We start from the raw sequence: 24,433 nt of genomic DNA on the forward strand, positions 1-24,433 counted from the left end.
CATTCAATTACTTTAAATAGCACCAAGTAATTTGTAACATGTTTGTACTGACCACAAAATAACCAAAGAAAACACACCAAACCTAAGCTCTCATTCTGAGATCTCTGCACAGATTATTAAGTTATTAGGGGATTTTATAGGCCATGTACACTCTCTGCAGCAAAATACGGTTGTCACTCCTCTCAGTCTTTAATCCCAATCTGTTAATCCCAGTCAAACATAAAGTTCGATCAACAACCGTATTTTACAACCAAATTCACCAACCAAGCTTGCTGTACACAAACCAGACAGTGTTGTAAGATTTGTGGTTTTCAAACCCAGTTTGGCTGTTTTGAAAACGCAGACGTGACTTAAAATGACAGGTCGAAGATTGGATACTTTTAAAATGTATTTTGGTTGGCAAAAGGTTGATAATAAACACTAACAAATGAAAATGCAACATTTTATTGACTACCGGGATTGAAGACCTGGCAAACCCGTGCTTCATTTCCATTGGGCCAGATGTCAAGATTTATATTGAATAAGGAAATTGTTTTTTTTTTTAAAGCTACTGTCCCTCTAGCGGTTAAAAAATAAAACTGCATGCATCTTGCGGACAAACATTGTTTTGGTAATGACGCAAGTTGTGCTTAGGCTCTGCTCCTCAGCAAGGATGAATGTGGTTCAAGGCACTGGTTTACACATGGATACAGGACATTTTATCTGAGTGAATGGACAAATAAATAACAAAAAGAACAACAAAAACGGATATCCGAAAACATGTAATCTGAGCAGGTAAGTGCCATATCTTATGCTGTTGTTTTGACATAAATTACGTAACAAAAGTTATTCAACGTTCGTTAACATTGGACATAACGATTGCTAGTCTGATAAGGTCAAAATTATAAAGTTTTTATAACTGCAGGATATTCTGGCCAAACAGACCACGGCAGTAACTAATTTATATATTGTCATTGTTACCAACCAGTGGTCAACATCATTTCAAGACACAAATGCTGTTAAAAAGAAAAATAAAACACGTGTGCTAGCAAGTGAAAAGTTCTGCACCGATTACAGTATAAATATTTTATTTCACTAGTAGTCACATCTAAATCACTACACACGTGTGTGTGTGTGTGTGTGTGTGTGTGTGTGTGTGTGTGTTTACACATCTATACATAAATATCAATAAAATATCTTACCTGCTGAGTAAGAAAAAGCTATCTCTGGGTCGCTTTTAAATCCTTTCAGTTGTCGCCACCTCTAACAAGTCACACTAGTCATGCTGATTTGGGTTTTATTATGGAAGCTTTCCCTTTTTGCTTGTAGACTCTGCTCTGTTCAGGGTTTCTTTGTTTTTACAACCGGTGATTCCTCGGAGGTTTGCCGTTTTGAATGATACATGGCCAATTTTTCTTGTTCGTTGTGACGACAAACTTTCAGGTTCAGTTACTCCCACACACGCGCTACAGTAGCTAGAGCTTATTTTCTCGGTGTACGGCTATGACGTGAACTCACTCGGGTGAATAACGTATATTTGCAATTTCCCGCAAAATCCGTCCTGACTCTAAAATACACATCACGATTATAGGTTTATCAAAGTGTATTTGGGTAAAGACATGGTATGGAAGATGGATTTTTGTTGCACTCTCTCATTAATAACATTAATGTTAAAAAATTTAACAGTGTAGCTGTAGTTTTACATTTTTATCTGTTTCTCACTCAAAGCCATCATATATACTGTCTTCAATCAAACTTTGTTTTGTAGATAATGTCAGTCTTTGGTTTTTGTAAAAAAAAAAAAATTGTAAAGATTAAATCGAACAGCAATGACATATCTGTAAAATCTGCATAATGAATTGCAACTGGTCCTTTCTTAGTCTTAATTGCATACTGAAATATGTTTGATCTTTTCTTTTTTACATCTATTTAACCATCTATAGCGTCCTGTATCAAAAAAAGGTGCATGACAAGAGTAGCGATAACGGTGGCTCGGATTCTATTGTCAACCAATAGCTTATAACCTAAAACTTCAGAAAATGCCATACTTGATAAAGTGTGAAAAAATCCACCATGATTGTCTTAATGATGAATATGCATCAAAAGCTTAAAATACTAAAAAGAAAAACAAGAGCAGTTGCAATCTTAAGCCAAAAAGAAATATAAAAAAGAAAAAAAAAATAAAATGTATAGGAATTGCACAAATCTACTTATAGTGTCGGAAATTTGAAAGGATGAAAATGGTCTAATAATTAATTCTGAATAAGTAGCAAACTAAATGCAAACTGAACAATGAATGTATGATAAAGAGGGGTGGACATAATTATTAAACTCAAAGAAAACTTGATTTGCAAATAGAACAAGACAGAAAAAGATACAGTAACACTCATTTTTCATTTTCATTTTTATCGTTAACATCACATTTTTGCTATACATTACATTTAGCATGTTAAGTGTCTTTTCGATAAAACAGAGTTGTTATAGATGAGCTGCATGCATGATCAGTTAAGTGTAATTATATTTTAAGTTAGTGGTCAATTAGAACAATTCAAAAGGAATCAATGAAACCATCAGTAACAATTGTTGGGAGATGTAGATTTCTTGTACACCCTTGGGATGACTGTAATCTAAATGATTTGAAGAATCCATTTGGGACGGGGATGTAGGATTGAGCAAGGGGGCAGGGCAACATCTTGTGCCAATGTGTAAATCACTTTTAAATGAACATGCAAGTTAAATTGTAGGGCAATGCTCCTCAACTACGTAGTATACTGGCACCTATTTACCACAAGGGAATCGTAAAAGGGACTCGTTTCATAATGAAAGACATAGGAACAATGTCATTTTTTACCTTCCCATGCCAGCACAGTTTAGAACAGTTTTGGAACAAATATCCGCATGCATTCCTGATTAAAGGAGGCGAAAACCACTTGGGCATATTACTCAAATTTCTCACAACAAATAATTTTGTTAAACATGTTATGTCTAATTATTAATGTTAGATTATTTTGTTTTGTCTCATACATTATCACTATGGGTTAGAGGAAAATATGCCAATATACCTCTCCTTCATTAGATTACCATGAAGTATAATTGCTTTTCCATTAGATAACCATCAGGATACCATCAGGTATAATAGTTTTCATTAAATTTTCAAAAAGATAGAAAGTATGTGTTTAAATGGATAATAATGATGGTTTAAATAATGTCAAGTCAATTTAGCATGCAAAAATAAGACACTAAAAGTGCTATTGTACAGCTTTCGTTACCCGATTAAAGGGAATTTAACAGTGAAAAGGCAGGTGGCCTAAAGCCAAATCGTACTTGGGGCCAGTCAGGCTGACACATGTACAGTAAGTGTGTAGTGCATGGCTTAAAATTATATAATTTTAGAGCCAAAATCTTTAAATACCTCCAAATCTCCTTTGGTAATACAAGCTTCCTCCACCCGAAACTGCAGGTCCTCCACCTTCCTGTTTGTGGCAAAAAAAAATTATTACCTTCGATAGAGTCATATTAAATATTTATCATAATTATTGGCAAATTAAGCATTCACTTTGATATATAAAATACCCCTATTTTGCATATTACAGAATGCAGAAGCCATTTTGTTTCTCTCGTGTTGCTAGCTAATAAAAGGGCCTACTTAAAAAGAGGGAAATTATCTAAAAATCCCAAACTGTTCATTTACTATTTGTCATATTACAATATTACAACAATACAATTACATATTACAATTTGTATTGACATTTCATGGTTGTGGGTCCTCCACCTTCCCATCTGGACAGTAATTATTTTATCAACATCATTACAAATACAGTATCATGCAAGTTTAGTCATAGTCTTGATGAATATGTCTTTGTGTATGTTATGATATAGTACCTCTTCTCCTCTTCCAGCTGATTCAGCAGCTCCACCTTGTCTTTGTCTGCGGCCTCCACCAGTGCTCGCAACTGGTCCATTTTGGCCTCCATCTCCACTACATACTAAACAAAACAAAACTACTGAGAATAATATGGAATATTGAAATACTTCAAAATTACTTCAATAATATTTGGCCAAGATTGTAACACACTGCACAGACTAACTGAACTGAGTGAATTGAGAAAATGTATCGGCCATAAATATTTCCCATAAGTACCAATATTTTAATTAATTCATTTAAATATATATATTTTCTTATGACAGCAATGTTTATATTGACACTGATATTTTAAAATGACTATATGCTGGCCACCCCTGGAGTCGCGAGTTCAAATCCAGGGTGTGCCGAGTGACTAAGTGCCAGGTCTCGTAAGCAACCGGTTGCTAGGGAGGGTAGAGTCACATGGGGTAACCTCCTAGTGGTCGCAATTAGTGGTTCTGGCTCTCAATGGGGCATGTGGTTATGTTGTGCGTGGATCGTGGAGGGTAGCATGAGCCTCCACATGCGTAGTCTCCACGGTGTCATGCACAAGCGGTCTCAGAATTGAGGGGAGTAACAGCGCCACCAAGAGGACCTACTAAGTAGTGGGAATTGGGCATTCCAAATTGGGAGAAAAGGAGATAAAAATAAAATAAAATGACTTTACAACTTACACTTGGTTAAAATTTTGAATATTATTTTATTGAAAAACCCCCATTGAAACACATGTATCAAATATGATACAAAAGGCTTTTGCGATATATCTCTCAAATCACCATTACATTACATTCATTCCAACCAGAAAAAGAAAAAAAAAAAACAATTCCCAGAGTTTTGAAAAAATCTGACATTTTTTTTACCACTGTAGCATGTATGGGCCAAGAAAAACTTAAATATCAAATGTCCAACAAAAAAAAAAAATGTATCGCATGGCCTCAGGAGGATAATGAGGATAAAGCCTCAAAATCAAATATGATACATAAATGAAATAAAAAAGGGAAGTTTTTTATTTTTTTTATGATTTATTTTTATAGTTTGTCAAATGGTCCTTAAAACATTTTAATGTAAAAAAATGCATTTTATGACAATTCTTTCACATGTCGGGCTTTAAAGGGTTAATGAGGTAACGTTCACATGCAGGTCGGTTATTTACAAGAGTGATTCATTTTAGAATCGAACCGACACTTGCAAAATTTCAGGACTCTCAACCATATTTTCGGCAAACCCGTGCCGTCATTTCAGTCATATATTGTGAGAGACATGGTGCACTGTAAACACGTGTGCCTTGTGTGTTTCAAGTTGGGCTTCGTTAACTCACAGAGAAAGAGATATGAACTCATCATCTGAAGGTCCAACAGCTGTCTTCCACCAGAGCTGATTAATCTTTATGGTCTGGGTGCAAGCCGTGCGAAAGAAGTGCTGTACACTCATTCATGCTTGAAAATCATTTAAAGCTGTTGTTGGTTAATTAAGATTTAATGCATGAACTCGCATCTTGATTAAAATTGATTATTTTATAACGTGTCGTCAATTGTAATGAGACTTTCCAGTGTTATGGAAGTAATTTTTTACTTGACACACGGCACTTTACAAATTTAACTTTTGGACCCTGTGCGCAACAAGAATCTCAACAAGAACTAGTCTAAAATATAGTGTGCCTTTATTTATATTCACTATGATCACTGTAAAGATGCAGGAGCCTTAAACATTTTAAATGCAGAATAAATAAAATAAAATATAAAATAAAATAGAGAAGATGGAAAAAGGCAGAGCATAATTGGGCCCTAACCTGCTCCTGGCCTTCTCTTAGCAACGTAAGCTCCTGCTCCACTTCGCCCACATGGCTGGTTGCCTTGGTAACCTCAGCTCGCTCCAGGTCACGCTCAGCGAGGAGCTGTTCTATATGTTGCTGCTTCTCCTTCAGGGCCTCCTGAAGTGCAGTAGTGCCGGAGATCTTGCGTGAGTACCTCGACGACGTCTCTGTCAGCTTCAGAGAGAAAATTCCACAAATATTTCCAAATAGAACATAAGATACTCTCTCTACTATACTATATTAAAATACCTTCAAGTAACATGTGATTAAATCAACTTCAAGCAAAGAAATGTAAAAAAAATAAAATAAAACGTTCACTGATTTTAGTTCCGGGACAAAATTGCAAATATAAAAGGTTTATGTGAAAAGAAATTATTTCGCATATACATCAGTTAAACATGTACAGTGGTATTCAACAAAGGTTGGGTGCAAACCTCCTGTGTTTTCTTTCCTTGCTTATCACTCAACACGGGCCAAAATAATGTGTACTTTCAAGTCAAATATTTATTATAAATATACAAATCTAACGTTCACTTTGATGAATAAATGAATTGAGAACAATGGATGGTTTTATAATCTATTCAATTGCCACCAGTCAGACAGAAAACCTTACTGTGTTTGCAAAATAACCATGTGTGATATTTTGCAAAGGCATGTTTTAAATGCAGAAGCCATTTAGTTTATATATTTTTTTTAATTTAATATTTTGCTAGCTACAAAGAGGACAAACCACAAACTGGCGACATAGTGTTTGAGCACCAAGACTCATTGATGCGTAACAAAGGCTATCCCGTCAGGTCAGAATCGACAATTTGGAAAATTATAAATAAATAAAATCCTGAATATATATGAGTTTTCATATACAATGGCCAGAAAATAATTGTTGCTTTGCACAAAGCTGAAAAGTGTTACAAAGTTATCTTGAAGAGCTTAGATATTTATCTGTCCTCAGTTAGGCAAACTGTCTATAAATGGAGACGATTACTCTCCTTAGAAGTGGCATTCAGCCAAGATGACTCAAAGGGCACACCCCAGATATGGTCTGAGGACAGGTTATTTTAGGAGAAGTGATAATGTAAATGAAAAAAAAAAAACAGCAGCTAAATTTGTATGACAAGCATGAACAGGCACTGAAAACTTTCAAAAGAACGTTTTTAGAAGAATTTCTAACATCTTGCTAAACCCAGGAACAGAAGTTATAGTACGGTCCAACAAAAAGTTTACAAATTGTTTTACCAACCAAGCACATACACTGATGAGCCAAAATATTATGACCACTCAAAGGTGAAGCGAATAACGTTGATAATCTTCTAACAATGCCACATGTTAATGTCTGGATAGATTAGATGTTCTCACAGTCAACGTGTTGAATGCAGGAGAAATGGGCAGCAGTAAAGACCAGTGCAACTTTGACAAGGCCCAAATTGTTGTAGCCAGATGACTGGGTCAGAGCATCTCTGAAATGGCAAGGCTTATGGGGTGTTCCCGGTCAGCAGTGTTTATTGACAGTGGACCGAGGAGGGACAAACCACAAACTGGCGACATAGTGTTTGAGCACCAAGACTCATTGATGCGTAACAAAGGCTATCCCGTCAGGTCAGAATCGACAGAAGGTCTACTATGGCACAAGTCACAGAAACTTTTTATGATGGTTACGGGAGGAATGTGTCACAACGCACTGCAGCCAGCTGCATATGGGTCTGTGTAGCCGAAGACTGGTCAGTGTGTCCATTATGAGTCCTGTCCACCATCGAAAGTGCCAACAATGGGCATACGAGTGTCGAAACTGGACCTTGGAGCAGTGGCAGAAGGTCGCCTGGGTCTGATGCGTCCCATTTTCACATGGACGGCCATCTACAATGGTGTCATTTCTGGGGAAGTGATGGTAGCAGGATGCACTGTGGAAAGATGACATGTCACTGGAGGGAGTGTGATGCTCTGGGCAATGTTCTGCAGGGAAACCCTGAGTCAGCCATTCATGTGGATGACAATTTGACACGTGCCACCTACCTAAACATCGTTGCGGGCCAGGTACACCCCTTTATGTCAATGGCATTCCCTGATGGCAGTGGCCTCATTCAGCAGGATAATATGCCCTGCCACACAGCACACATTTTTTGGGAATGGTTTGAGGAACATGAAGAATTCAAGGTGTTGCCCTGACATCCAAATTTCCCAGATCTCAAGCCGATTGAGCATCTGTGGGATGTGCTGGAACAACAAGTCCGATCCACAGCGGCTCCACCTTGCAACTTCTGGACTTGAAGTATCTGCTGCTAATGTCTTGGTGCCAGATACCACAGGACACCTTCAGGGGTCTTGTAGAGTACATGCCTTGGCAGGTTGGTGCTGTTTTGGATGCACATGAAGGACCAACAGCATATTAGGCAGGCGGTCCACAATGTTTTGGCTCATCAGTGTACGTATGCACGGCTTAAATGGCACATGCACCAGAGAGATGCTGTGCTGAAAGAACTGCGTTGAAAGAATGAGTACGCATGTGAGGATGTATGTATCTCACCAGTCCCGTGCGACTTGGCTTGCAGCTGGCAGACGAAGCCACAGAGCTCATGGAGCTGATGGAAGAGGCACTAGGGCTGCGTTTCAATCCTGCTGGTGTGGTCACAGTCTTTCGCACGGAAGTCTTGGCCTTGGCTGGAGTAGTGGAGGGAAAACCTATACGAGTCACCTTGTGCACGGGTGCAAAAAGACCATACTTGGGCTGACACTGGAAATACCTGATGATACATACACATTATATTTATGCATTTGGCCATCATACACATTAAACTCTAGACGGTCTTTATAAATTGCCTTGTATCCAGTAAAGCAGTGGTTCTCAGCTGTGGGTATCGACCAGAAAATGAGTCGCAGGTCTGATGGGTCAGGGGGAAAAAAAAACAATGCTAAATGCAAATAATAAATTAAATAAATTAAACATATAATCATGCATAGTTAGGATAGCAAAATAAATAGATGAAATAAATCAACTTTTAAAATGGTGGAGCAAAAGCTTCCCACATCTTTTGTTGTTGGCAATGGTCGTGCATTCAGTTAAATGAACAGTATTTTGTGAAGGAAATGTCCAGGTCATATTTAACCCCAAATTAAAAAATATATAATTTTGCATAAAACAATGAAGACTACAGTACTGTGAAAAAGTCTTACAAAACAAAACACATTTGTCTTAAAGAAGGTTATTTACGTATATCTTCAGCTTTAGTGTGTCATCAAGAAATACATTTTAGACTACCAAACATTCCTTTTGCAAATAGAATAGAAGAACAGGGTGCCCTGCAACAGATGGCATGACCCCCACAGAGCCCCCCACTGAACATCGAGTCTGGTATTTCATTAAAAGACAGAAGCAATTGAGACAGCCTAAATAGAGGAGACCTGTGGCGAATTCTCAAAGAAGCTTGGAACATCCTATCTGCCAACAACCAAGAAAAACAGTGTCCAGGTGTACCTAGGAGAATTGGTGCTGTTTTGAAGGCAAAGTTGGTCACACCAAATATTAATTTAGCTTTTTTTTTTATATGTTTACTGGACTTTGTATGATGTTAATTGATAAAAAAAAATAAAAAAATAATAATAATATTTATGGCATTAGTTTTGAAGACATCCTTAAGTTTTTCACAAGTGCCTAAACCTTTTGCACAGTACTGTATATTTAGAACCATTAAGATTTTTTGCATTGTGAATGCATCCAGCCATTTTACTTTTACTATCTCCATTGTTTTCAATGATGATTCTCATTACCGTGACAGTTTGACTGTAATGAGAATATCAAATGCCCATCTTTTTCGCGCATCACGGTAATGAGAATTAGGGGGGGAAAATGTGTATAACAGTCACAAAAAGAATAAAAAACTCGTAATGGCGCTAAAAATCGGCTTCCTTTTTCTACATGCAAAATATTATTTCGTATTTTTTCTTTGATTTTGGGGGACCAGGACATTTTCTTGACACGTTTTTGAGAATCACACAAAGACATCGGTCACTTGAAAGAAGCTAACCAAATTAGAACTGGTTGTGTGACATGCCCTTATATCATGCCCTCAAAAAATTTATAAAATACAACCCAGGCAATGTTAAATATGGGTTCACCTGCAGCGAGGATAAACATGGTTTGTGCCAACCTCAATGCGTTTTTGTGCAGTGAATTGTTGGCTGCCGAGAGCATGAAACCACTGAAATTCAAAAGACATTTAGAAACTCAAATCTTATTGTTGGCCCTATGCTGCTTATTGTTGGCCCTATGCTGTTCATTGTTGATATTAAATCAAGTATAATGTACAAATGTAAGTACAAATTTGTTCATTTTTAAATGACAAACAATTTTGGTACTGTGTTGGGTAGAAAACCACCTAAATGTTCCAAAGCAAAACAACTTGAGAACCACCGCAATAAACATCCAGTATGAAAGAAAAGTGCTTAACACTTCTTCAGTCATGGAAATGTACCTGGTTCCAGCCACAGCACCATCATTTTTTCCCAAGGGCTCATCCAACTCTACACCACACCACTCACCCTTGGCAAAATCTGTTTCACCCAAGAAGCGCACTACACCAGCTTTCGAGCCAGCGACCTAAAAGTATGTGAAGGGAAGAAAAAAATAATAATAATTTGGACCCCTGTAACCTAAAGAGTGCTCATAGGACTATGTCCTTTATTTGGAATACCTTGATAAACACAGACCTTACTTTTGGTATGCACGGTCCTGGTTGAGAATCACTATTCTATTCCAATGCCTACTTGCAGAATCTTTCAAATGAAGTGACGTGAAACTATTCAACGCTATTCTGCGTTGTATGTATTCCATTTAAATAATCAGCGCTTTGAAGATCTGAAGCACAATGGCTTTATGTGAATACATTTCTGATTAAGTTACATATTCTGACTAGAAGGGAACGAACCAGTTAAAAGTTAATTGCCAGTTAATTAAAACTATGTACATTCGTCCATACACACGTACATTCTCTGCTCAATCCACAATCACCTTTTTTATCAAAACACACAATGATGACTTTAAGACATCACAGCTTCAGCTTCTGTTATAGCATATTTTTTAGTAAAGCCGCTTTGAAAAGATGTGTGTTGTGAAAAGCGTTATGCAATTTGTTTTATAACAAATTAAAAAAAATTAAATGGAAAACATACTGAACCTCCAAATGCTTCTAAGAGTGTTTTTCAATGGACATAACTTTCGTAAGGCAAAGACTGCATTGCTCCGTTATAAACCGTTGTAAAATGCCTCTTATTGCTGTGATTTTGTGAGTGCCACAGCCCGTGTATTTCTATCTCTGTAAGTATAGAATAGGGTGGGCAGAGAGTGCCAGAAAGACTTTGTTTAGGTTCTGCCTCTTTATTTTCAGTTCTCTGAAGATAGATATGTCTGCTCTTAGCCTAGTATAGACAAATATGTTTTTTGTTTTGTCTTTCAGCTGGCACTAATCTCCTTTTCTCCATAGTTATGACAGAGGATGCATAATAATTGCGATTCAAGTTAAAATTAGGGCTGTCAATCGATTACAAATTTTAATCGAATGAATTACATGGTGTCCCGATTAATTAATCGTGATTAATTGCATATACAAATATTTGCTGAGAAAGTCCCACATATAATAATAATTCAATATATAATGATGAAATAATTATACATGGTTATATTTAAAAATGTAAAAATTATATATTTATTAGGGCTGTCGATTTAACGCGTTAATTCAGTGCGATTCATTTGACAAGAAAATGACGCGTTAAAATTAACGCAATTAATCGCACCATAATAAGGAAGATTCCTGTGAAATGCAAGCTTGTAGTACCACCTGCTTACTCCAGAGGGCAGTAAGTGCAATTTCAGCAGTATGAGCAACGCACAGTTTATAGTGAAGAAAACACTTCAGTAGGCAGAACAACGCAAACATACGTTATATTCTTGCATTCAAAACACTTGAAGGAGAGCAAATTATGCGAACTAAGGGATCTCAAGATGTGTTTAAAGATTGAGTATTAAACTATATTTAACTTGAAACAGTGAACTAAAAATGTTGTTTATGATGCAACGCACCCGAGACGCTACACAAGCATGTCTGACGCAGGTGTAGATTGCTCTTAAACAAGCCCTCATAATAATTTTTTTATTTAATTTTTTTTATATTTAAAGATAACCATGTATATATTGATATAAATATGTATAATCTTTATATATTGAAATATTGTTATATGAGGGGCTTTCTCAGCAAATATTTGTATATGCGATTAATCGTGATTCATTTATCGGGACACCATGTAATTAATTCAATTAAAAATGGTAATCGATTGACAGCCCTAATATATATAAAGTTTAATATAGTTTAATACTTAGGACACATATTGAGATCCCTTAGTTCAGATTTGCGCCATCAAGTGTTTGGAATGGAAGAACGTAACGCATGTTTGTGTTGTTCTGCTGCACAAGGGTGTTTTTCTTCACTGTATAAACTGCTCATTGCCACGCAGCTGAAGTTTCACTTACTGCCCTCTGGAGTAAACAGGTGGTACTATAAGCTTGCATTTCTCGCACTGAATTAACGCGTTAAATTGGCAGCCCTAGTTAAAATAAATCTTCACAAACTTGTAACTGCATTGGGCTTGTTCTTTTTAGGTTGTAGTCCAAGAAAACACTTAGACATTTTATGTGGGCCAATACAATACATATTTCAATGACTAAAACGAATATATAACTGTGAAAATTAACACTGCAAAAGACTGTAAATTGTAAAATAATAATAATAAACTGTAAAAAAAGAAGAAAAAAAACTTAATTCTGTAAATTGATTTAATGTTCATTTTTTATTGTCTGTGAAAATTGTGTCTCCTCCTCTCTCCCTTTGATTATTGGAATTTCCGCATCTACCTGGATCTTGTTGTACACAAAATTAATTTGTTTTGGACATGCACAGAATAGTACAAAACAGTGGATATTCCTAATAAGTTTACTTGACCAACAATTCTAATAACTACAGGCATATGTCAGCTGTCTTTTTCAAGACTTCAGGTAATCAGAATAATCGCCGTAATTGGGTTCATGTGTTTTCAAGATGCATAAATAGTAGTAAAATGTAGTGTATGAGTTTTCAAAGTGAAGTAAGCCATCTTTAGACGTAAACGTGGCACAGAAGCTCCACCTGAATTGGCATTTAAGTGTATTTACACAGACCGTTCAATGCTGCTCAGAGCAGGCATAAATGCATTTATAAAGCGATTACGACTGCATGAATAATGCAATGAGATTCATGTCTAAATACTAAAATTCATGAATTATAGTAATATTAAATTAATTAGACTATGAAGTGATATACTATATTAGATAAAAAAAAAAGTTTGTGGATAAACTTTAGGTTGGCTTGTAAAAGCCTGGTCTGAGAGGGAGAGAGAGAATGAGAGAGATAGATAGATATGGTTGCTAGGTTGTTCGGAGTTGTCACAAGGGTATCGCTATGGTGTTCTAGGTGGTCATTAGGACATTGTTAAGTCATTGTTGGGCGATTGCTAAGGTGTTCTAGGTGGTCACAAGGGTGTTGCTAGGGTGTTCTTGTGGTTGCTAGGTCGTTCTAAGGGTGTCCTGGGTGGTTGCTAGGACATTGCTAGGTGGTTGCAAAGGTGTTCTGGGTGGTTGCTAGGGTGTTGCTAGGCAGTTGCTATGATGTTCTGAGTGGTTGCTAGGGCATTGCTAGACGGTTGCTAGTGTATTCTGGGTGGTTCGTAGGGTGTTCTGGGTGGTCGCAAGACAATTGATAGGCAGTTGCAAGGGTGTTCCGTGTGGTCGATGGAAGTGCCGTTTCAATTGCATGTGATGTTTTGGTGCTAACTAGCACATTAGACAATCTCAGTTCAACACTTGTATCACGAACAATTAAAATATTTAGACCCCAGATAGCACATGTACATCTCATTCTAAATCATAAACATCTCAAAGACATCTGCTGAATATCTTATTGACATCCGAGACATAACTATTGACATTGCAGATGAGTAAGGTAAAAAAATATGTCTTCCAGATGTTAACACACACATCAAACAGACGTCTGTGTGATGAACATGTGCTATGTGGGGTGAAGGTAAAGCATTCCAGTCAATGTTGAGAAGAGTTATGTACTTAGTATAAACATCCCAGTATAATGCATCTTTTATACAGATGTTTAAACATTCTCACCAGCACTCGATCATTAATCTTCAGCTCTCGTTCCGCTTTCTTCACAGAACCAGTTTCTGACAGATTGGACACAGATTCACTCTTGGACCGCACAAGGTCTGAGGCCGGTGTGGCTGTTTTAGTGGGTGAGGCTGGTTTCTTGGCAGAAGCAGATACTGATGCAGTGGACGGGGTGGGTGAAGCAGCACGGGATGGGGGAGCTGTTGTTGTCCCATTTGCCTCACCTTCTGTGTGTGAAAGTTTGGAGGGGCGTGTGAATATACCCTTCAATGCATCACACTGAAAATAGCGCACTCCCGAGACAGAGCCATCATTTTTTCCGATTGGCTCATCCAGCACCACGCCTGCCCACTGACCCGGAGCAAACTGGGTCTCTCCTAGAAACTGAATGACACCTGGCTTGTTGCCATTCACCCAGACTCGATCCCCAATGTTGAACTGCTCTTCTGCATCTTGGGCTTCAGCAGAGGTCTTGTCACTTTGAGTTGTTTTAGGAGGAGCTGTTCCAAATGAAAAATAAATAAATAAAAAGACTGTGCTTGGAATAACATACTACTACTCACCTCAACAATAAAAATAGCACCAGCCACCAGTTTGAAAGTTCTAGCCAGTTTACAGACCTGTAACGTGCCCTATCAGGGTTGTTTTCATATAATTTTATTTTTAAACCTTATAGCAAATTTAAACGAAATTGTGATTTAAATTTGTCACCAAGGTAAAGTTATCTAGCTGGCTAACATATATGAGGCTGGCAAAATGGCTTTTGTTAATAACTTGCTGTCAATTTTATATTACATCACACATGATAATTTCTAGCTATTGTTGCAAATCAAAAATTATTTGATGTAACATAAAAATAGGGTAATGTAAAATATATAATTTTTGTGGTGGGGCCAATTAAAATATTGCAAGTACAAATTTACTTGGAGGGCCAAACCTGTAGTGAGAGGCATCTTTGTGGCCACAGCACTGGTTGGTCTGCCAATCTTGCTGGGCGCTTTGAGTCCGCTGGTCTTTGTTGTGCTCATGGTTGCTGCGAAACGGCTGTCTGTCTGTAACTGAGCTTTACCTCTTCAAGAAACATTGACTCCGCTCAAGATGACTGGAGGCTTCACGAGTAACATGAAGAAAAATATAAGTGAGAGAGAAAGGGGTGCAGCAAGTAAAGGTCTGTGGAGATAAAGAAAAGAGTCAGAGTCAGCACACTTAATCAGTTCAGGAATGTGTCTTTCTGTCTCTATTTTTGTGACATGCAAAGAAGCTTTGTTTCTTTGGCATTTTGTTGTTGAAAGGGTACAGCAAGATTTCCACAGACCCTGGTGGAATGGAAGTTCATGAGAATGTGATCAAAATGCAATACCAAATTAAATAAATGTAGCATTTTTGTAAGTTTGAAAAATAAAGAGTCAATTGTATAAAGCTAAATGCACTCATTAAAATATTAGAGGCCCGTTCTCAGGAAAAACATGTCCTTTCATTTGAAAAGGTTACTAGCTGAACTTTCAAGAATTTAATAGCCACCTAGAAAACACAATGGGCCCACTAATGACAATCAAACCTCTACGGACACGTTGGAGAATAAATCACCATTGGCTAGTACATTTTTGTTTTAACTCACCAGACTTTTGACAACATGCAAGTGTAATGCATCTGAAAACTAAAAAAAGATATTAAAACTAAATAAAGATATTACAGAGAAGGGGGCGGCATCCTCTCTCTCAAGCACAACCTTGAGGCGGATGGGCTACAACAGCAGAAGACCCCACCGGGTACCACTCATCTCCACTACAAATAGGAAAAAGAGGCTACAATTTGCAAGAGCTCACCAAAATTGGACAGTTGAAGACTGTAAAAATGTTGCCTGGTCTGATGAGTCTCGATTTCTGTTGAGACATTCAGATGGTAGAGTCAGAATTTGGCATAAACAGAATGAGAACATGGATCCATCATGCCTTGTTACCACTGTGCAGGCTGGTGGTGGTGGTGTAATGGTGTGGGGGATGTTTTCTTGGCACACTTTAGGCCCCTTAGTGCCAATTGGGCATCGTTTAAATGCCACGGCCTACCTGAGCATTGTTTCTGACCATGTCCATCCCTTTATGGCCACCATGTACCCATCCTCTGATGGCTACTTCCAGCAGGATAATGCACCATGTCACAAAGCTCGAATCATTTCAAATTGGTTTCTTGAACATGACAATGAGTTCACTGTACTAAAATGGTCCCCACAGTCACCAGATCTCAACCCAATAGAGCATCTTTGGGATGTGGTGGAACGGGAGCTTTGTGCCCTGGATGTCTCCATCAACTGCAAGATGCCATCCTATCAATATGGGCCAACATTTCTAAAGAATGCTTTCAGCACCTTGTTGAATCAATGCCACGTAGAATTAAGGCAGTTCTGAAGGCGAAAGGGGGTCAAACACAGTATTAGTATGGTGTTCCTAATAATCCTTTAGGTGAGTGTGTGTATGTATGGGTACATGGTGGCCATAAAGGGATGGACATGGTCAGAAACAATGCTCAGGTAGGCCGTGGCATTTAAACGATGCCCAATTGGCACTAAGGGGCCTAAAGTGTGCCAAGAAAACATCCCCCACACCATTACACCACCACCAGCCTGCACAGTGGTAACAAGGCATGATGGATCCATGTTCTCATTCTGTTTATGCCAAATTCTGACTCTACCATCTGAATGTCTCAACAGAAATCGAGACTCATCAGACCAGGCAACATTTTTCCAGTCTTCAACTGTCCAATTTTGGTGAGCTCTTGCAAATTGGAGCCTCTTTTTCCTATTTCTAGTGGAGATGAGTGGTACCCAGTGGGGTCTTCTGCTGTTGTAGCCCATCCGCCTCAAGGTTGTGCGTGTTGTGGCTTCACAAATGCTTTGCTGCATACCTCGGTTGTAACGAGTGATTACTTCAGGCAAAGTTGCTCTTCTATCAGCTTGAATCAGTCGGCCCATTCTCCTCTGACCTCTAGCATCAACAAGGCATTTTCGCCCACAGGACTGCCGCATACTGGATGTTTTTCCCTTTTCACACCATTCTTTGTAAACCCTAGAAATGGTTGTGCGTGAAAATCCCAGTAACTGAGCAGATTGTGAAATACCCAGACCGGCCCGTCTGGCACCAACAACCATGCCACGCTCAAAATTGCTTAAATCACCTTTCTTTCCCATTCTGACATTCAGTTTGGAGTTCAGGAGATTGTCTTGACCAGGACCACACCCCTAAATGCATTGAAGAAACTGCCATGTGATTGGTTGATTAGATAATTGCATTAATGAGAAATTGAACAGGTGTTCCTAATAATCCTTTAGGTGAGTGTGTATATGTGTGTGTGTGTGTGTGTGTGTGTGTGTGTGTGTGTGTGTGTGTGTGTGTGTGTGTGTGTGTGTGTGTGTTTTTTTTAAGGACCCGTCAATGTGCACCTGCGTCAGACATTTTTTCTTTTAGAAACAAGCCAGGGGTATACATAGTACACAATACTACAGATATATTTTACAAAAACACAAATTTACACTCATGTATAAAAAATAAATAAACTGATTAATCAGAAAATATTAATTTAAGTTATCAAAACTGTGAAAAACAAATAAAACATTTTTATAAAGCAAAGAAAAACTAGTTAAAATAGATGTACAAACAAAATTCTCCAAAATACTACAGCGTGGGCACATTCCCAAAAACGGTGACACCTCCTTAACCTTGTTGTTAATTAAATATTTGTGAGGTAAAGACCATACGACCCGCGTCAGACATGCTTGTCGCATCTAGTGTGTGTTTTGTCATAAAAATAAAATGAGTAGGTCCCTGTGTCAAGTTAAATATAGTTTAATACTCAATCTTTAAACACATCTTGAGATCCCTTAGTTCGCATTTGTGATCCCTTCAAGTGTTTTGAACGCAAGAACGTAACGCATGTCTGTGTTGTGTGTCCGCTGCAGGGTTGTTAATGTTTTGTTCACTGTAATAAACTGTGTTGCTCACACAGCAATTTCACTTACTGCCCTCTGGAGTAAACAGGTTGTACTACAAGCTTGCATTTCTTTTTAGCGCGTTATTTTATGTAAAATTCTGCAATGTTATTAACATGTTAAATCGACATCCCTAATACAAATTATATATATATATATATATATATATATATATATATATATATATATATATATATATATATATATATATATATATATAACAAAAATAACAGTAGTAGTAATAACAATTATATAGAGTTCTTCAGTTTAATGTGAAAGGAATTCTAAAAAAATTCCTGGAGAGACCTTTTTAAAAATATCCATCAATATATTTTCTGAATAAAAGCGTTTTCTAATATAATTTAGATATGGACATTCTATCAAAATATGTTTTCTACTCAAGAAAGTCTTGCATAGATCACAAACCGGTTCCTCTTTACCTTTCAATAAGTATGAATGAGTGGGTCTTGAATGACAAATTTGATATCTCATATAAACAACCTGGTCATATCCATTTTCAAAGAGGAAATAATAAACTCCTTGATTTAGTACTGAGTTCACTTCATGTTGTTTGTAATATATACACACACACATTCATTCCATACCATTTGTTGTGAATGTACATATTCAATATGGGTTTAACATCAGATGCTGGTGTATTACATACTGTCATGTCCAACTGAAGTGCTTCCTTGCTTTATCTGCCTGTTCATTTCCAGCCAATCCCATATGGCCTGGTATCCAACAAAAGACAATATTAAAATCTTGTTTTTTTAAGGAGTCCACTTTTACTATTATGCTAATAATTGTAGGGTGTTCTGTTTTCAGAGCTTCGAGTGCTTGCAGGCAGGATTTAGAATCTGAACAAATTAGAAAGTGACGTTGCTGTTCCTTTTCTATTTGCTCTAAAGCCAGTAATAATGTCCAGGAATACACTTGCCAATACGTTTTGGACAAAGTACTACTGCTGCAGATACATGATTGTCTGACTTTGATCCGTCTGTGTTAGAGGTCGACCGATTAATCGACAAACGCGACATGACGTTCGGCTACTTTGGATATTGAGAGTGTAGTTGAAGTTGCATTATCACAGCAGAAGGGTTGCTATCATGTCACAATAAGTAAGCAAGAATTTTGCAATTACGGACAGTGAATCTGAGACTTTTATTTGTTCTGTTTGTGTGTCTAATATTTGAGAGGGTTGTCACTCAATGCAGAGAAATAAGTAATAAAAAAAGATACCAACGCACTATAGGCTAATGAAGGACTGGCTTTGGTAAGCTCGGATGTTATCGGTTCTGCTGTCGGTACTGGAGAAATTAAGAAAATACATTTATTATTGCTATAAAGAGAAAGTTATTTTATCTCGCCAGCCATTTCTACATATAATAATTCTATGAAACCATTTGTCTGTGATGCAATTTAGCTATTCGCAGTCAGAGAGAGAGAGAGAGAGAGAGAGAGAGAGATATATCTCGCTCAAGCTGTGCCACAGAGAGCACAACACGAGCCCTGCTTAATGAGTGACGACAAAACTACCGGTAAACATTCAAACATAGCCTGGTTTAGATCTGTGATATTAGTCTGATTTTATTTTAGATTTTGACTTCCAAAGATTACAAAAAGAATATTTATACTTAAGCCGCATTCTGTCTAGCACAACTTCCTTCCCTTCACAGCGGTGCACTGACATTTCTCCCTAAAACTCAAAATTAACGTCAGAATCAGCACGATCTGTGATTGTTGTAAAATGCAGTGTAGCTACTGTTGCTAAATTGCGGGACGCGTTTAATAATAAAAAGAGCGCAAGAGATACCGTTTCCGAAACAGACCTCAACGAGGCAAGCAAAGTATAGGCTACTTTGGGTTTCATGTGCTAAACGATCAACTATACACAAATGTCAAAACGACTCGCTTGGAGAGTCACTTAAACACAGTTTATGTCTTAAATGGACGTAGTTATGGAAATAGTTGGGAGAAAATATGGTGTATCATCTTTTCGACAGAGACAGATCTAGCTTCAGTGGCAGGAGAAATTAATATATCAAAGAAAATACAGAAATACAGAAATGGTAATCAGTGCTACAACCATAAAAAGAGAGGATGAAATGTTTTTACTCTTACTAATGAGCAGATCCAGAATGTATCCATGATTATGTGTGGGCCCATTTGCATGCAGTCAAATCAAGTGTTTAAAACTGCTAAGGAGTTCTTTGGCAGTGTTGGGTTCAGGATTATCTATACAAATATTAAAATCCTCAGCAATAACAAAACGGAAGTCGCTGATAACAGTTCTGTAAAATCATCAACAAATGCTTGAGTATTTTGGAGGCCTATAAATAACTATAAATAGAATGTGTGGTGCAACTCTTAGTACAATAATAAGATATTCAAAGGACAAGTAATCACCAAATTACATCTTTAAATAGCAGCTATTCCTCCACCTCTTCTAAAAGCTATGCAGAGACTTATAAAAGTAAAGTTTGGAGGAGCTGATTGATTGTGGACTGTTGCAATGCTGCTGTTTTCTAACCAAGTTTCATTTAGAAACATAAAATCCAGGTTGTTTATGGTGATAAGGTCATTAAGTCATCCGCTGACTACCACCCATGGAGTCGCAAGTTCGAATCCAGGGCCCGGTTGCTAGGGAGGGTAGAGCCACATGGGGTAACCTCTTCATGGTTGCGATTAGTGGTCCTTGCTCTCAATGGTACACGTGGTAAGTTGTGCGTGGATCACGGAGAGTAGCATGAGCCTCCACGCGTGCCATGTCTCTGCGGGAACGCACTCAACAAGATGCGCGGATTTGACTATCTCAGACGTGGAGGCAACTGAGAATTGTCCTCCACCACCCAATTGAGGAGAGTCACTACATCACCACAAAGACTTAAGAGCGCATTGGGAATTACAAATTGGAGAGAAAAAACTATATATTATAAGAACTGAATTACTTGTCCTTAAGTGAGTGGATGTTTAAAAGTGCTAACTTAACAGCTCCTTACAGCACAAACCAAAACACACTATTCAAGTTTTTTTTTGTTTTTTCAAATACAGTGCAGCACAGCAGAGCATCACAATGTTTATGAAAGCATCAATGAAAACGTACTCCGTACAACAGAATTCTTGCTTGAGATATGACTTAAATGTAATTATTATTAATTAATTATTATAAAACATTATTATTAATAATAATTACTACATTGAATATTACTATACAGTAGTAGAATATTTCTGTTGCAATTTCTTAAATTTCATGGGTCTAGTTAAACTGAGCTTTTATTTTGGCGGAATGAACTAGATTGACTTAGTATGTTTTTGACGACAGCTTCACACCTCTGGACAAGCAGTCTGCTATATGGCTTAAATGTGCTTATTAAACTGCTAAAGGCTGCGATTTCATATAAATGCATAGTATGTGTGTGCTGCATGCTTCAAGCTAGATGCATGCTCTACTCTCTGTACTCTTAAACACAGAGCGCACATGATGCTTATGCTCATGATGATGTGTTATCAGTGAGTGGCTTCACACTAGGGTTGTGCCGATGAATGATATCATCGTCCATCGTGATGGCTGACCAACATCACGATATAGAGCCACCATCGTGATGCCACGCCCCCTTTTGCGAGTCTTGCTAGTGTGACTCACTAATCCTAGTCTCTTCTATAGTTAACCTAAAAACTTTGCAGGGATTGCTCTGTAAATTAAATTGAGAATATAACTAATGCATATATGCTATTTTAAATACTGTAGTATATGCCAGAGACGTGACGTGTTAGTCTGTGAAAATACCGTGTCAGGCAGGCTACACAAATATTGATCTTGACATTGTTTACATTTAGATTAAAATATTTTATGTTGTAGGCTACAAGAAAATAGCCTTTATTAATTATTAGTAGATGTAGTGTCTCAGAAAATCTTGCTCATTGTCACATAGCTCTTGTATACACTGAAGCGGCAGTTTAAGATAAACCCAGACCAGCGAACGTCAAATAACTTTTGTCTGGTTAATACTTTTAAAGAAAAATTTCCTTTGCCATGAATCCATAATGTCAAATCAAATGAAAGAAACAAGGTGAATATGAATAACACACATTTATTAAAACATAGAAGAACAAGAAAACGGGAACAACACTCAGACCGAAACTCGGCATTAACATTTCACTTATAATTAGCAGCACAATTAACTTCAGCACAGGCTACAAAATAAATTATGTTATTGAAATATTGTAAAGTGGTGAACTACACAAATGAACGTTTAAAAAATAATATGCAAAATCGAATAGCTCCGTAGCGGATGGCGAAAATTAGCGTAAAGAAGTCTAATATCTTTCACCATAGACCATGTTTAAATTTCGATGTTTCTGGCCAGAAATACCAACATATTCACTTTATCTGGTTTTAATAAGCTGCGGTTTGGAGTAACTACACTACCCGCTGTGCTGAAGACCAGCTCTGATGGAGTACTGGTAGCACATATGCACAGATATTTCCATGCTAATCTTGCCATGAGCGGAAACCTTTTGTCGTTCGTTTCCACCAAGTCAGCGGGTCCTCTTCCCCATCAATGGCCATTTCCTGCAGGTACATGGTCATTTCTGCCTCGACCTTTTGCTCATCAGTGAGTAAAATAACGAAATTATAGTTTTTAAGTGGAAAATAGTATTTATGTAAAGAGATATATTAAAATAAAAAGTGCACAACTCTTCTTAAGTGAAAGCTAAAAAAAAAAAAATGCTTCACGTGTCGTGCAACCTACTGATAAAGCGCCGACGAGTCATTAGTTGGGTTAGTAAAATAACAAAATAATAATTTTTCATATAATTTTCGAAAATTATATGAAATTATATTAAAGCCCCCGCCACCGACGATATCATCGTCCATCGCGATGTTTTACTGTCAACATCGTCAACTGCCAATTTAGGGGACATCGCCCAACCCTACTTCACACATTCGCTTTGAAGTTACCAGCACATTCAGACAGTATATTTAGACTCTTTAATGGATGCACGGCACGTAGCCTATGTATTTCTGCTAAAATCTCAACCAGCGACTGTGCTTCTGATATCTTATTCAGCCATAGCAGGTGTCAAGACAGTTGCAGCAAACTACTCATCTATCTAAAATAAAATGATTGATCGCAACAAATATTGTATTATTTAATAAAAGTATTCAAATTATCTTATTAATAAGCTCCAATAAGTTAAATTACATTAGATAAGCTACAATAAGCTACAGCAGAGCACTGCGGTCTCAAAGCTCCCATTGTGAGGCTTCCCGTGCGTTCAGACCAGAGGCAGCGAGAGCGTCAAATCGACCGGAAGTCATTCATTTTCTATGACAGCCAGCGTCTCTCGGCGGCGAGAAGTGGCGCAGCGAGTCTTGGTCGGTGTGGGCGTCAGAGGAAAGTTCAAGTGCAGCCAACATTATGGTAATGAGCTTTGACGCGGTTCAGCGGCAACCTATTGGATTATAGAAGTGCTCCACTCTAGTGAAATCTAGAGAACACAACCGTGTAAACTTTGGTTCCCACCAAACATTAGTTCCGAAGACAAAATTGAAGAGAAATGGATTATTGCCGTGGCTGGTTTTCCCGTAATATTTGGACAATATTCTGTCTATAATATTCTGTCCCCGTTTGCTTACAGGGATATAAATAAAATTAAAAAACAATGCGTGGACAAAGGTGTCTGAAATTGGTGTGCCAGGTGAGTTGATGAAGAGGATATTATGGTTTATATATTATATAAAAATATTTCGTGAGGATATACGCTACTTGTGATATGTCATCAAAAAGATCAACATATCTGGATGTTTTGTGGCCCCTTTAAATATAGTTCACGAAACCAAGCATTCTCAACGAACGTTGCCACCTATTTCAAATAACGTCAGAGCGTCCACAGATTTCCGATAGCGTTGTTGGCAGGGCAGCCAGAGCGAATTTTGACGCTCTCGCCGCCTCTGGTCTGAATGCACGGTTCCTATGTATGCAAAGCTGTACAGCTTACACATTTTTTTTTGCAGATGTTACAGTTAACACATCATAATTTACACCACCTGCATCCCAAATTTAAAATCAATGCTTATTTCAATGCACAAAATATGCTATATTATTGGAAATTGCATGGGTGCTACCAAATTAGGTGCTGGTGCCAAATTTTCACACATAACGTATGAATAGGCACTCCAATTTCAGAGAAAAACAAAAAAAGGTTTTCCTATTCTTGGACTCACCTACCCATCACTGCTAAAATAATAATAATAATAATAATAATAATAATAATAGATGTTGCCACCTTTCTAAGGTTATCATTGGCGAAAATTGTCATTTTGACCCCCCTCCACAAAATAATGGATTTCTCAGTAAATATTCATTCATGGCATATAATATGTTGGCTTTCATCGTCATATTTTGGCTTTTTCATCATCTATTTTATCTTTCTTCAGAAAAAGCATTAATAAATTAAATAATTTCAGCCGGGAGAATTTTCTAAATTTGGCATCAGGTATTTAGTGCTGTCATACATCAATGGTTCTGCAAGTTGTAGGTTACAGATGTC

At 37.5% G+C, this 24,433-nt stretch overlaps 1 protein-coding gene across 3 annotated transcripts in view; it reads right to left on the bottom strand.

Moving 5' to 3' along the window:
* The window catches only part of clip1a (CAP-GLY domain containing linker protein 1a), a 45,750-nt gene extending 30,690 nt beyond the window's left edge, over positions 1 to 15,060 (bottom strand). For all 3 annotated transcript variants that reach the window (XM_052109595.1, XM_052109585.1, XM_052109594.1), the window contains exons 1-7: positions 14,831 to 15,060; positions 13,894 to 14,393; positions 10,163 to 10,287; positions 8,218 to 8,434; positions 5,673 to 5,870; positions 3,862 to 3,965; positions 3,392 to 3,452 (exon numbers count right to left, since the gene is read on the bottom strand). In XM_052109595.1, coding sequence (XP_051965555.1) covers positions 3,392 to 3,452; positions 3,862 to 3,965; positions 5,673 to 5,870; positions 8,218 to 8,434; positions 10,163 to 10,287; positions 13,894 to 14,393; positions 14,831 to 14,921 — 1,296 coding nt within the window. In that variant the 5' untranslated portion in view covers positions 14,922 to 15,060. The remainder of the gene's footprint in view (positions 1 to 3,391; positions 3,453 to 3,861; positions 3,966 to 5,672; positions 5,871 to 8,217; positions 8,435 to 10,162; positions 10,288 to 13,893; positions 14,394 to 14,830) is intronic.
* Between the last annotated feature and the right edge of the window lie 9,373 nt (positions 15,061 to 24,433).

The sequence above is a fragment of the Xyrauchen texanus genome, chromosome 3 (genome assembly GCF_025860055.1).
Source record: "Xyrauchen texanus isolate HMW12.3.18 chromosome 3, RBS_HiC_50CHRs, whole genome shotgun sequence".
NCBI lineage: Eukaryota > Metazoa > Chordata > Actinopteri > Cypriniformes > Catostomidae > Xyrauchen > Xyrauchen texanus.